The sequence below is a fragment of the Aristolochia californica genome, unplaced genomic scaffold, assembly GCF_029961685.1.
Source record: "Aristolochia californica isolate CCGP_79_NKW_82.1479 unplaced genomic scaffold, dmAriCali1.0.hap1 SCAF_7, whole genome shotgun sequence".
NCBI lineage: Eukaryota > Viridiplantae > Streptophyta > Magnoliopsida > Piperales > Aristolochiaceae > Aristolochia > Aristolochia californica.
In genome coordinates, this window is record NW_027182268.1 from 6,759,538 (window position 1) to 6,772,987 (window position 13,450).

A 13,450-nucleotide genomic window follows, 5' to 3' on the forward strand; every position below is an offset into this window, starting at 1 on the left:
AAATTTAAAGGGAAGACACGATATGTTTCTCTTTCATGGGATAATGAAGATAGCTATGAGTTGGGAAGCAATAACGAGTAGTGACTGTTGGGGGATAGTGGTTGGGATTGGGTTCTGGATTGTGATAGATTCTGTGAAGTGGTTTACAGAAAAAGGCGCACTAAGCAGTTTGTACACCTGAGCTACTGGATAATGTAAACAACAGTTGCAGACAAGATGCCCATTTTTGTCAAACTCGATCTTTGCAAGCGCAACCTCTTCCATTTCTCATACAAAAAATTACGGTTTTGTTATTGGGTTTCTCAATTCATTAACTCATTCACCACTACAACTTGCACAAGATAGAAATCGGAGAAATTTCTGCGTCAATAGGCATAGAGAGGAAAATGTAATGAAAGTAAATGGGTCTTAAACCAAACCTGATGGGTTGAATCGGTTCACCAGAAGTGAATGCATTCGCATACATTAGCAGATAAATGAATAAAAAAAAACTTCGACCCAGATGAGATTAAACAGAAATCGATCAGGACGAAGCTGAACGATTAGGTTATAGCACGCTTTGTTATGCATATCGATCAAGTTTAAAACAACGAAAAGCTCCTACTTGTGAGTTGGGTCTGATGTGAGATCTTGGCTTCGATGTGAAGGTGTAAACTTTGAAGTTTCTTGCCACTGAAAGATTAAAAACTGGGTATTCAGCACTCAATGGAGCACGGAAGTAGGCTCCGAAACTGGCTTTGTGGGATTGACTCATTCTAATTTGTTATTGCTTTCTTGGTTTTTTGTAAGGGCAATCTAGAAATGATAATATCCAGTTCCTCTCACTCGTAACTAGTGGAAAACCCATGCGATGCATAGGAAAAAAAGAATGCACTCTACAAAGAAAACTAAAAAAAAACAAAAACTTTACAAGATTTTCTCCATGTAGTGTACACAAGGGTGATGAGTGACCTTCCCTGTGGAACTGCTCAAGTTTAGCACACTTTGGAGATGAGAGTTAAAGATATAAAAGTTCAACTTCATATATAACATAAATAACCTCTAAATGAAATTACATAATACATGTAAATTAAATACAAACGACCTTGTAGTACAATGATTTAAGGCTAATTACCACCATTCCTGCAAGATGTTACCAAAACCTAAAAAAATATTTTTTTTGGCAAAACTTTCTTTTGGATTAAAACTATTTTTTTAGCTTTGATTCAAACTATCTTGAGAATTCTAGTTAGATCTCTTTGCATACTTGCAATGGAAAAGTAATATACAACATGAAAAAGAACCTCTTCATTTTCTAGTAATTGAAGACATCGTTATAGACTTTATTTTCTGGTCACTTGTAACTAAGATTTCAATATAAACGAACACACATGTTTAACTCTTAGTTATCCATTGGTGTTGTAGACCAGTCCACGAGTGACTTCACTTCTACTTTGTCTAAAAGAGATTCAATACGACGGAATGAAAATAGAAATAGTAGAAGAGGAGGGGAAAAAAAAAGAGACATAAACTATCCTTATTATCTACCTGTATGGATTATGTGAGGTAGTCTATAATCTTTTTTTTTTTTTTTTTAAACTTGATTCATGGATCTCACTTCCAAGAGGTAGAGATGAAGATAGGTGTTGTATTGGAGCTTGATAAAGTTTAGATGTTTGTTGTCCATTCAAGTAGTCTTCATTGAACTTCTCTTTTCTTCAGTCCATTTAAACAACTAGTGGCATGGTTAGTCACAGTGTTTTTTCCTTCTCATGGGTATTCGCCAAATGGTTGATTCTGAAGTCTTTTCTCTTTCATTTTCATTCAAACAATCATTCTCCAATTGGCTCATCATCTTCATCATTATGCTTGTTTTTTTCTTTTTAATTATTTGTCTTCATTGGGCTGGTTGTTTGAACATTTGACCAAGCGAACTTTAATGTTGAGTTTTTTCTCTCTTCATCATTTGGATGGTTAGCTTCATATTATTCACACAAAAAGCTTTGTTATGCTGTTCAAAAGTTTTCTTTTTCTTGTTTGGTCGAATGGGTGCTATTAGGTCATTTAGACAACTTGTTCCTTTCTCTCAATAGGCCGTTTGGAAGATCTTTAGTCCGTTAAACGAATATGTTACCAAAAATTTCTTTTTGGGTTTTTTGTTTTGTTAAGATACACTAATATATATATCATTAATAACTTATTGGGCATCTTTACACCAACAATATACCTATCTGGTCAATTGTTATCATGCTTCCATGTCATGGTCTCAAGCTAGAGTTATATAGTAGGGGCCAATTGGCTTTGATAATACTTGATAAACAATCGTCAATTCACTTAATATATGATGAAATCATGAATTTCATGGCTACCTTCTACTCAATTTTTTTCTCCCTTCCTCTAATATGTTGTTTTTTGAGGTTTTGTCAGATTTTTTTTGAACTGTGGAAGTGTGACAGCCTTGAAACCAATACGTTAATGGAATCTAATAGAAATCATCTTCAAACTTCTCTCCACTCCAACTGCCGAACAATTTCAAATGGTTCTTCTCTAGCGCTTCCATCATCTCCTCACTTCCTCCCACTCCATTGCCAAGCCTACTCTTCTTCCTCGCCTGCAAAAGTACTTCCAAAACCCAGAACTCTAACGACTAAATCCCTCAAGGTAAATTGATATTCGTATTGGAATTTATTTTCGTCTTCTTTCTTTGCGTGTCAACAGAAAACATCCTAATTCTCCCTGAAGACGAGATAGTCTCGAGTTCTAAAGCTGCTAATGGCTCGAGCACAATTGCGGCGATTGTGACTTCCTTGGGTGGTCCACCTGGAGCATTTGGTATCGTCCGACTTTAGGGTCCATCAGTGGTAGACATTGCTGCTATTGTTTTTCGCCCAGCTAGGGGTAAGAAGAAGAAGGCATCCAATTCTGCTCCTTGGAAGCCCAAGAGTCACTTTGTGGAGTACGGCGTGGTGTCTGACCATGAGGGGAATGTTGACGATGGGGTGCTCCCACCATTTTGATACAATGATTATTGATGCAACTTTAATATTCAACACAAAGTAAAAGAAAGAAATTTCCGATGAAGCTCGGTGCCCTTGTGGTCTTTGAGAAACAGAACTGTATTTCCCTATACAATAGTTCCATGCCAGGTTCTTCTCTACGGATGGATCTTTTCTGGTTTTTCGTTAACCTTTGTCTTCTCATATCTCGTTTTGTTAGGTTTTGGTTGTACCCATCTATAGAATTTAGGAAAGATGAATAATATTGTCGTGATTATTATTTATCAGGTATAACTATTTATAGAATTACACAGAGAAATTGTAGGTGATTAGGACTCTATAATTTGAGTCTATCTCTAATTCATCACTAGTTATCTTTATCTCTATCATTATCTTTATATCTATTACTATATTTATCTCTATCTCTATCATGCCCTTGCAAGATGGACCTCCGAAAGGAGAGTCCAATCTTGATCTTCAAAAAGAATGTTCTTGGAAGTGGTTTGGAGAGAGCAGCGGTACTCGAGGCGGTTGGTGTAGAAGGAATCGCATCGTCTGGTGGAAGAGTAGTTGCACTGGAGGCGGCTGGTGTGGATGGAATTTCATCGTCAGGTGGCAGAACAACTGCACTGGAGGCGGTTGGTGAGGACGGAATTGCATCGTCCGATGGAAGAGCAACGACACTAGAGGCGGCTGGTGCTGACAAAGTTTCATCGTCAGGTGGCAGAGCAGCGGCACTGGAGGCAGCTGGTGCGGACGGAATTGCATTGTCCGGTGGAAGAGCAGCGGCACTAGAGGCGGTTGGAACGGACGGAATTGCATCGTCCAATGGAAAGACAACGGTTAGGGCGGACAGAATCACATCGTCTGGATAGGATGAAGAGGTTCTTGATTGAGTTTATCTTTTTTTTTTTTCGCACGTGTGGAAAATCCGAAAACCTCACACTTGAGATTCGCACGTGTGAAGGTCACACGTGCGAGTCTTCTTCTTCCTGAAATTTAATCAGACCTCGATTAAACCGAAGTCGCTGGAAAAAAAAATCGGAAGAAGAATACCTAGCTCGCTACGGCAGTATGCGGCGACGGCGAGCGGTGGCCAGTGGCGAAGGCGTGCGGCAGCGACGGGAGGAGAAAAAAACAGCAACGTGCAGCAACTGTGTGTTGCGGCTTGCGGCTGCTTGAAGCGACGATTTTCGACGACGACGCTGGCGCACGACCGTCAAAACAGAATGTTGGAACTCTGGCTTGCCACGGCGGCATGAGTCGACGGTGTACGACGGTTGCTTGGCGTCGAGCGGTGGCGGTAGCGGGACTAGAGCGACTAGAGAGGCTCACGGTAATGTCTACGGCAGCGGGACTAGAGGGGCTGTAGAGATAGACAGAGAGGGACCAGAGGTTGCTAGAGGCTGAGCTCGGTGTCGGGAGGTCGAGACTCAGGTGGCAGTCGTCGGTGGTGGGGCAGAAGCAATTGTGAGGATGGTCGACGACAGAGTTTTTTTTTTTTTTCAAAATACCTCCAACGAGATTGCACGGAGAAAGGGAAGAGAAAATACCAGGTATAGGCGTCGACAGTGGGCTGTAGCTACGAAAGCCGCTTCCGATAAAGATTTCCAGCGACGATAGACTGGTTCTGATTAATCGATTGTAGGTATTAAGACTAAAATTTGAGTATATCTCTAATTCAATCACTATATTTATCTCTATCTTTATCACCATGTTGGCCTCGATATCATACACTAGGGATGACGTAGTGGAGCTGCAATGTCATGGCAATGATGTGTGCCTTCAGAGAATTCTAAGAGCTTGCTTAGAAGTAGGGGCTAGGCTTGCTGAACCGGATTTGTTATGTTCTTCTTCTTTGTGCTTGCTTCTTTGAGGTTTCTTTGGTAATCGGCTCTATAATTGAAAATTTTGAACTTGAAATCCACAATAGTGGATTAGGCTCAACCATTTCCAGTCTATGTATACAATTTCTCGTGACTTGGTCCTAACAATACTAATCTGATCTCAATTGCCAGGTGAATTCACTTCGCGTGCTTGTCTAAATGGACGATTTGACCTTTCTCAAGCAGAAAACGTTGAAAGACTTATTTCAGCTAAGTCCATCGTGGTTGTTGATGCTGCATTAGCAGGGATGCAAGCATGTAATGGTCCTCCACTCTCCTGTTAATTTCCAAGTTTACATCTTTGGATACTGGTAGAGCGCTTTTAGTAGTCCTCCATCACAACTGATGGGAAGGGCCACTTCATAACAAGCAGTTATTTATTTATAATGTTTGAGAGACCGAGCTAGTAGTCTCTTAATAAGTTTACTTGGTGGTGCTTATTATTGTGAAAGGTTCTAATTTTGCTGCATTTGGTAAGCAGTCTGATGGTGAATGAAAAAACATGTTCTATGATAGGGAGGTTTTTCTAGCTTGCAGAACAACATAGCAATTGTTACAGATGTTACAGGGACAGGGACTACAAGAGATGTGGTTGAAGCAAGTGTGTCTGCACAGGGAATTCCTATAACTCTAATTGACACTGCTGGTATCAGAGAAATTGATGATGTTGTGGAAAAGATCAGTGAGATAGCTCTTACTACATTGAATAGAGTATCAAATAAAGAGACGTTGTAAACATTTGTGTTCAAGATTTTGCTTCAAGTTATAGATATCATTAAAATCACCATTACAAAAATGTTTTGTACTTGTCCTGACCCATCTCTGGTTCTGCCTTCCAACACCAAATCTTTAAGTTCTGTGAAGGTATGCAGATATCAGAAGCAGTTGCAGTGGGTGCTGATGCGATTGTCACGACCATAAGTGCTCCAGAGGGCTGGACTCTGAAGATTCAGAAGGTTAGGAGCAGTAGAACAAACCAGATATTTCTTTGAGTTTATGTTGTTGGATGTGATCAAATTTGTCATCTTAGCGGCAACATGGACTGCCTATATCCCTGAAGGAGCTATATAGACAAATCTTTCCATTGGAGTCCTCAAATGAAACATTCCTAGTACCAACCTGCAAATGTTTTCCATTGCATGCTTCTTGAAGAAGTCGCAAGAAACTTGGCTGATAAAGATTTGGCCAGTCTTGGTTGTCTTAGAGAAGTTTAAGAGAAAATATCAACTTCCTGACTGAAATAGGTGATAACACTCGGCTGTAGATAGCTTAAATGATGAAGGTTAGAACAGATCCGAGACATTTTACCATAGATCTTATGTGATAATTTTTTTTCTTAGGCCTCTCATAGTTATTGTTCATCTGTGTCAATATTTTATGCTTGCTCAAGTTTTGATTTTCTTAAATGGTTTGCTTACTGCCGCCTATAATCTTCAAACGAAGGCTCACTGGTCGCTGTATTCCTGTACTTGTCAGAGACAATGTAAGAAACTTCTTCGAAGTGGAGCTCTGTCAAGATTAGAAGCTTCAATTGTGTCTGGATTTTTGGTCGATTGAATTGAGGCAAGCAACACTGACCCTCGGACAGATAACTAGTGTCGAAATCTCAGAAGAAATTTTATCAAACATCTTCAGCAGGTTTTGTATCGGTAAATGACCTTAGAATCTCACGTCTATAGCTTTGGTATAACAGTAATTTATGTATTCCTATCTTACGGCTTAAAAAAATTAGGGTATGTTTGGAAACCACAGAAAAGAAAAAAAAAAGAAAAAAAAAGAAATAGGGAGAGAAAATATTTTTCCGATGTTTGGTAGCATAGATTTCGAAGAGGAGAAAATATGAGAGAAACTTACTAAATAGAACAAAAATAAAATAAAATTTTATACCCGTATATGTAATCGAGTAATATTACCTATTTATTAGTTTATTGTTTATTAAATAGAATGAATTCGGATAATACCCATTTACCCATTTACTAATTATGTAATCGTATTATTATAATTTTCTTATATAACCTATTATAAACCGAACTGGATGCCGTAAAAAATAATTAGATAAAAAAGATACAAAATACCATATCGAAACAATATATGGAATAACTTTTTTTTTCTATCTTTATACCCCTACATATAATGATGGAATGTGTAATTTTTTATTTTTTATATTAAATATAAAAATATGCTTTTAATGATATTATTTAGAATTTCTAATCATTGTTATGGAGTTTTTTAAAATTTTAAAATTTTTTACTTAAATAAATTCTAAATTCACCACCACAAACATCCTGGTAAGTAGGGGTGGCATCGAAATGAATCGATTCGTGAGCAGTTTTAGCTCGGCTCGGTTCGAGATCCAGATAAAGCTTGTTTGAGTTAACGAGCCAAGCTCGATCAAACCATTGTTTGGTTCCAAAACCAGCTCATTAACGGGCTCGAGAGTCAGGAGCGGGGAGGGGAAGGGAGCCCCCCTCCCCCCCCCCCCCCCCCCCCCCCCCTCGTGAAGACAATTTCGTACGTGCGACTTTCGTGCAAGTGAAAAAAAAAAAACTCTTTCTTAAACTCCGGTTGTCTCTTCCTCGTGACACTTGAAGAAATTGAAAAGTCACTTTAGTAGAAATACGTTTCTAGGGACTATTAGTGGTTTTTTCAAGAAATGTTCAAAAAACATTTTTAGGAGAAATATGTTTCTAGGGACTATTAGTGCCTCATGTTTTTTGGAAAAAAATTTCTAATTGGAAATTCTTATTAAAAAAATTCATATAATTTTCTTAGTAAGATTTTCCTGCCAAGATGGGCTAGAAAACCGTATAGAAAATTTTTGAATAAGTATTTGACAGTTGATACTATAATACTGTTAGCATGAGGCAATTTTCATAGCAGTTTTGTGTTTGACATTTTATTTGATTAAAAATTTATCGATAAGTATAGTAATATATTAGATTGATTATTAATTTTTATTTATTTCCCTAGAAGAGGCTAGAGGTCCATTTAACTTTCCTAAGAAAATTTTAAAATATTTTTTGTAATTTTCTAGTAAGTCACTAATAGTAATAGGATTTTATTTAAAGGTTTTTTTTTTGAAAATATGTATCCTAGGAAAAATATTTCTAGTTTTTCCTAGAATATAAATTTTCAACCAGGGACACTAAGGCCATAATTCAAAATTTACAAAATAAGTTAGACAACATTTGGAGTAAAAAAATATAGATATGGGTACGTTCTAATCTATTATTGAGATTCAATTCCAAACCTCCCCTATCATTCTTTTTTAAAAATATATGCATAATTTTATATATAATTTATTTGACATATATTTTATGTAGAGTATTAAATATAGGTTAAGCTTGAGCTCGAACTTGGTTAAAATTATTAGGCTCGAACTCGATTATAATTTTAGGCTCGAGGCTAGGGTCGGCTTGAGCTCGAATTCGAAATATTTAAATCAAGCTCGGCTCGAACATTGGAAGGTTCGAACTCAGCTAGATTCGATGCCACCGCCGAGCCCCTAACGTAGATCCTCTGGTTTCTGCCGAGGATGAGGAACGACGCGGAGGGAAAAGCTTCCAATGGCACCGGCGAGGAACTTTCGTTAGGGATAACAGCTGCGACGGAAGCGGCAATGACAGAAGCGGGGACGATGGAAACAAAGGCGAAGACAGACGAGGGGGAACAAATCAAGCGATGACCACAAAATTGGTGGTGACGAAAAGGCAGAAGGTGGTTGACGAGGCAATTATCGATGGCCACAGAGGTGGTCACAGCAGCGGACGGGAGGGGCTCGGCGGTGACGAGGGGAGGAAGAATTTTCTCCCCTCACTCTCGCTCCCTTTCCGCTCGATGCTCCAGCTCTTAGTCCTGCTCCCAAGTCCCGACTCCCCCAAATCCCCAAAATCCCGCGTCACTAGTTAAATTAACGAGCCGGCTCGCGAGCTTTTGAGCCAAACCTTGATTCGATCAAGCTCGTCTCGTTAATTTAAACGAACCGATCCCGAGTGGCACCTGCAAGGAACTTTCGTCGGGGATAATGGCTGCAACGGAGGTGACAGTGACAGAAGTGGCGGCGATGGAAACAATGGCGAAGACAGACGAGGGGGAACAAATCAAGCGGTGACCACACATTCAGTGGTGACGGAAAGGCAGAAGGTGGTCGACGAGGCAGTTGTCGATGGCGACAGAGGCGGTCACAGTAGCGGACAAGAGGGGCTCGACGGTGATGAGGGGAGGAAGAATTTTCCCCCCTCACTCTCGCTCCCGCTCCACGCGACCCACTCCCAAGTCCTGTCTCCCCCAAATCCCTCGAATCCCGTGCGCTCATTAAATTAACTAGCCGGCTCGCGATATTTCGAACAGAACCTTGATTCGGTTGAGCTCCGCTCGTTAATTTAAGCGAGCCAATCCCGGATCTCGAACTTGGCTCGTTAATTTAAACGAACCGATCCCGGATCTCAAACTCGGCTCAAGATACAAGTATACCAAATTGAACTGAACCGAGCTCCAGAACTCGCGAGCGGGCTCTGTTCGAAGCCACCCCTACTCGTAATCTCTTCCTTCCTCGTCTGATGGCACACGTCAGGTTGATACTGAAGAGCCATGCTTCGATTAGCCTTTTTTTATCTCATCGAAACTCGCATTCTCAGATTCCAGTGAAAGAACTTTATACAAGTTCATACCTCCTCTCATGGCCATCTTGCTTGCCTTGCATGAAACAGCGGCAAACAGTATGTAACTTGGAAACTTGAAAGAAGGGTTAAAGCTAAAAACAGCAGAAGTCTCCATAGCTTCCAATCAACCGATTGAATCGAAGAGCGAAGAAAGAAACGAAGGTATTATGCAATACCAAGGTGGGTTTGCAGGAGAAAGAAACTTTCATCTGCACGGGTTCTCTCCTACGTATTGCGTGCTGAAAGTATCAGCGGGGCAAAAAGAACAAAGAAGATCTCCGATTGTTTGTACTTGTATTGGAAGAGCCCGGAACGGCAGTCATTGGACGGCAGCAGAAAAAAAAAATTACTTTTTGGCTTTTGTAACAAAGAGACGGCTTTCAATACTCAAACCCAAACAGTAAAAGCCAAATATGATCCTGTATAAATGGTTTGATGTAGCTTTTGCCTGTTGGTGAAGCAGCAAAGTTTCAGAAAATGTGTTTCACTGTAGGTGGAAAATCAGGGGTGACCGAGAAGAGTAAAAAACAGAAGCAGAAAGAGAAAGAGAAAGAGAAAAAGGAGAGAGTCAAGAGGCAAGAGAAGGAGCGAAAGGAAAAGGGAGAGAAGCGGAGAAGAGGAGAGAAAGAGAAAGAGCTGAAGAGGCTGATGCAAGAGGAGAACAAGAGGAAGGAGGAGAGAACGAAGAGGAAACGTGAGGAGCAGAAAAGGAAGGAAAAAGAAAAGAAAGAGCAGAGGAAGAAGAACAGGAAATAACAGTTATCTTCTGATTTCATAGATTTTTTTACAGACTAATTCCTATCATTTCTTGGTCCAGTTCTCCATTTTGTTCTTCCTTTTTTTGCACTATAAGGAAAGAAAATATTCAATATAACTTGTTTGGTTATTCAGAAAAAAAATATTCCGTTCCAGTCACAATTGAAAAATGAGAATTTCCTTAATTATTCAGAGAAAGTTCTGATATCACCATATCTGATTGCATCTTCTGGTTAAAATGGAGAGAAATATGCATGGAAAGACAAAGAAATTTTGGGTCGTCGATCGTCTGGTTCCCCATTTGTATCTTAATTCAGATTACTAATTTAATTCTTGTGTGGAACAAGGTTTAATCTGTTTCTTGGTATGAAACTTCTGGGTTCTCTCTCATTCTCGTCTTTTTCTTTGTTCTATAGCAGTTAGATAGCAGCTGTAGAAGAATGTCTTGAATCCTAGGATTCAAATATAAAACTTAAATCTGCCGGCCCAACATTTTTTTTTTAAGCAAGAAACGTTTTCAATCTCATTCCAGGGCCAACTTGTCTCGAACAACCTACTTGAAAAATTGATTTTTACTAACTGAAATGAGGTACAGCTTGAGATGCATATCAATATGCAAGACTTACTATCGTGCTGTTTGATCACCCCTCATGAAGAGCAACATCTGTTGAATTACTATGTTGTGTTGCCACATGAAAATGAAAATTCGTTTTCTCTTTTACTAATTTTCTCATTTGAAAATTTTCCTATAAGACAAAGTCTTTTTTATCTTTTTTTTTTTTTTTTTTTTTTTTGCCACGAGAAGCAATAGAAAAAAATAGTTTTAGTGCTTGTGTTTACTGTAGAAACAAAATATTTTTATTAGTCATAAAAATAAGAGTAAAATAAGAGGTAAGTTCTCAAGAACCAGTTTAAGTGTTTCTTGATTTATTCTTCCTGTCAGAGTGGTTACGTCCACTCTTGTTAGAGTTTGTGTTCTGAGTTAGATACTTGGTTTTCCGCACCTTAAACGGCTAGTCTTTTCGGGTTGTATTGGCTAGGTATTTGACTCAGAACTTCGTAGTTAAGCGAGCCTGGGCGAGAGTAATTCTATAGAGAACGTGTGTTGGGGGGGCATGATTAGTAAATAAAGAAAACTTCTATAGAGATGAAATATAATTATAATTATGCAAGTTGGTGTATGTTCTTTTGTCTTTTTTTTCTTTTTCTTTTGAAGCATGTAGCCCTAAGGATATTGTAGACATTGTAAACACCTTCCCACAATTATAAATATAGACTCAAAGGTATGGGATAGAGCATTCAAGTTTCTTCCTCTTAGTTCATATTTGTTTGTATACCTCTATCTTTTCCTCTACTTTTTCTCCCTTGGTTTCGTCTCTCCTCTCTCCTAAGAGTTAGAGTCTCTTTCTTCTCTCTTTCCTTTGAGATCTTTTGTATTTATGTGTTGGCCCTAAAAATCAACACCATAATTTCCTATTGGAGCAATAGGAAACGGCATAAAGGCCAAATAATTTTGGTCAATGGGAAAAAAAAATTCTATGATATTTTTTTCCTACAGTTTCCGGTTGGTATGTTTATAGGGGTTAAAAACTAAACAAGACCCGAATTAAAGTTAGACCAAAAGTTAAAATGTTTAATTGAAACTAAAAATCTTTTCCCAGTAAAAAGATACTGATTTTTTTTCTGACTTTAGTATACATGGATTAATTCCACTAACAAAATTGAAAGAAAAAAAATCGCTGAAAGCGAAGATGATAAAATGATAGAACACATTATCAGAATCTTCTTTTGCTTCTACTTGAATATTACTTTAAACTTTTTTTTTCTATTTGTGGTGATAATATGGCCATCTTGTTCTTGTTTGTAGTTTAATCAGGTAGCTCTTTCTCCCTATTCCTGCCTTGAATCTATTCTGACTTTAATCTTTCACTTAACTTTGCTGTTGCATATTCCTCCAAATAGTTTTCTTCTGGACCAATTCACTATCTAGCTTTCAAAAGCATGTCTCCGTTATTTATTCACAGATGTCAAGCAGATTATATTGAACTTTATATCTCTGCCATTTAGTGAAGACAAGTGCCATTTTTTTTAAACGTTTGATGAAGACAGAGCTGAAGTTACAGATGCAATTATACAATCATCTACATGAGACTAGTCCAAATAACATAAGCTGTCATATGGAGTTTTTCAACAGTTTGTTGGGTTATATTATTATTCAAGATGGCCATGCGTTCAAGTTCTTATCTATCTATTCATAAGGACTGATCCAATACGAAAAGTTATTTAGTGCGAAACTGCTATCTCGACCGTTCGATCATGATCGGACAAATGTGATAACCGTTGATCGGATGGCTGAAATAGTGTTTTCCCATGTTTCGCACCAAATGTCTTTTTATATGAGATCAGCCCTCATCTATTCATATATATACTCTGTGGCGTTCAAGTTTAACAATTAGCAATACAAACTGTAAAAAACAAAAGCTTAAGATCTAACTAGTCCTGAATTGTTATGATTAACTAAAGTTAATAAACTTTTTCTTAAGTTATAAACACATGATCTTACTAATCCAAAATAAGTAAAACTGTTGGTAAAAACACTTCTGACCAACCAGCACACATTTACTGAAATCATCCATTAGTGAGAACACCACTGATCAAACACACACGGAGGGAGGAAGAGAGACCAGAGAGAGAGAGAGAGAGATGAAAACTTGAAGGAACCACTTTTACACGAGCATATTTTTATTCTTTCTCTGTAATCGTTCGTTAGACCTTCTTTTGAGCTCAGAGAGCTGAGCTTCCCATACTTGCTTCGAACAAAAAGACCTCTCTGACTGCTCTGTTGAGCTTCCTGAATGTAGTTGAGCGTCGTAGGTCATACGAGACAAAGGATCAGAGAGTGTCTCGTATGCTTGTTTCAGCTCAAGAAACTTCCTCGTAGACTCTTCCCTCTTAGAAGCAAGACAGACGTCAGGGTGCCATTGAAGAGCCATTGTCCTATAAGCCTTCTTTATCTCATCAAACCCCACATTCTCCGATTCAAGACGAAGAACTTTATACAGATTTCTTCCCTCCTTCCCTTCGCTCACCGTCCTGCCTCTACATGAAATAGCATTCATCTTCTTACTCCTTTTCCACAGACATGAACTGGGTGTAATTATCGCCATGTTTC

At 38.6% G+C, this 13,450-nt stretch overlaps 1 protein-coding gene and 1 pseudogene across 1 annotated transcript; one reads left to right on the plus strand and one right to left on the minus strand.

Moving 5' to 3' along the window:
- Nucleotides 1-43: 43 nt before the first annotated feature.
- Nucleotides 44-10,278, plus strand: LOC137937196 (uncharacterized; annotated as a pseudogene).
- A 2,726-nt stretch (nt 10,279-13,004) lies between these two features.
- On the minus strand, nt 13,005-13,445 carry LOC137937197 (chaperone protein dnaJ 20, chloroplastic-like). Its single transcript, XM_068782287.1, has one exon. It carries the CDS (start codon nt 13,443-13,445, stop codon nt 13,005-13,007), a length of 441 nt encoding a protein of 146 aa, XP_068638388.1.
- Between the last annotated feature and the right edge of the window lie 5 nt (nt 13,446-13,450).

Bases quoted from the DNA above. Each gene is read 5' to 3' on its own strand.
- LOC137937197 (XM_068782287.1), bottom strand. From the start codon at position 13,445: ATGGCGATAATTACACCCAGTTCATGTCTGTGGAAAAGGAGTAAGAAG.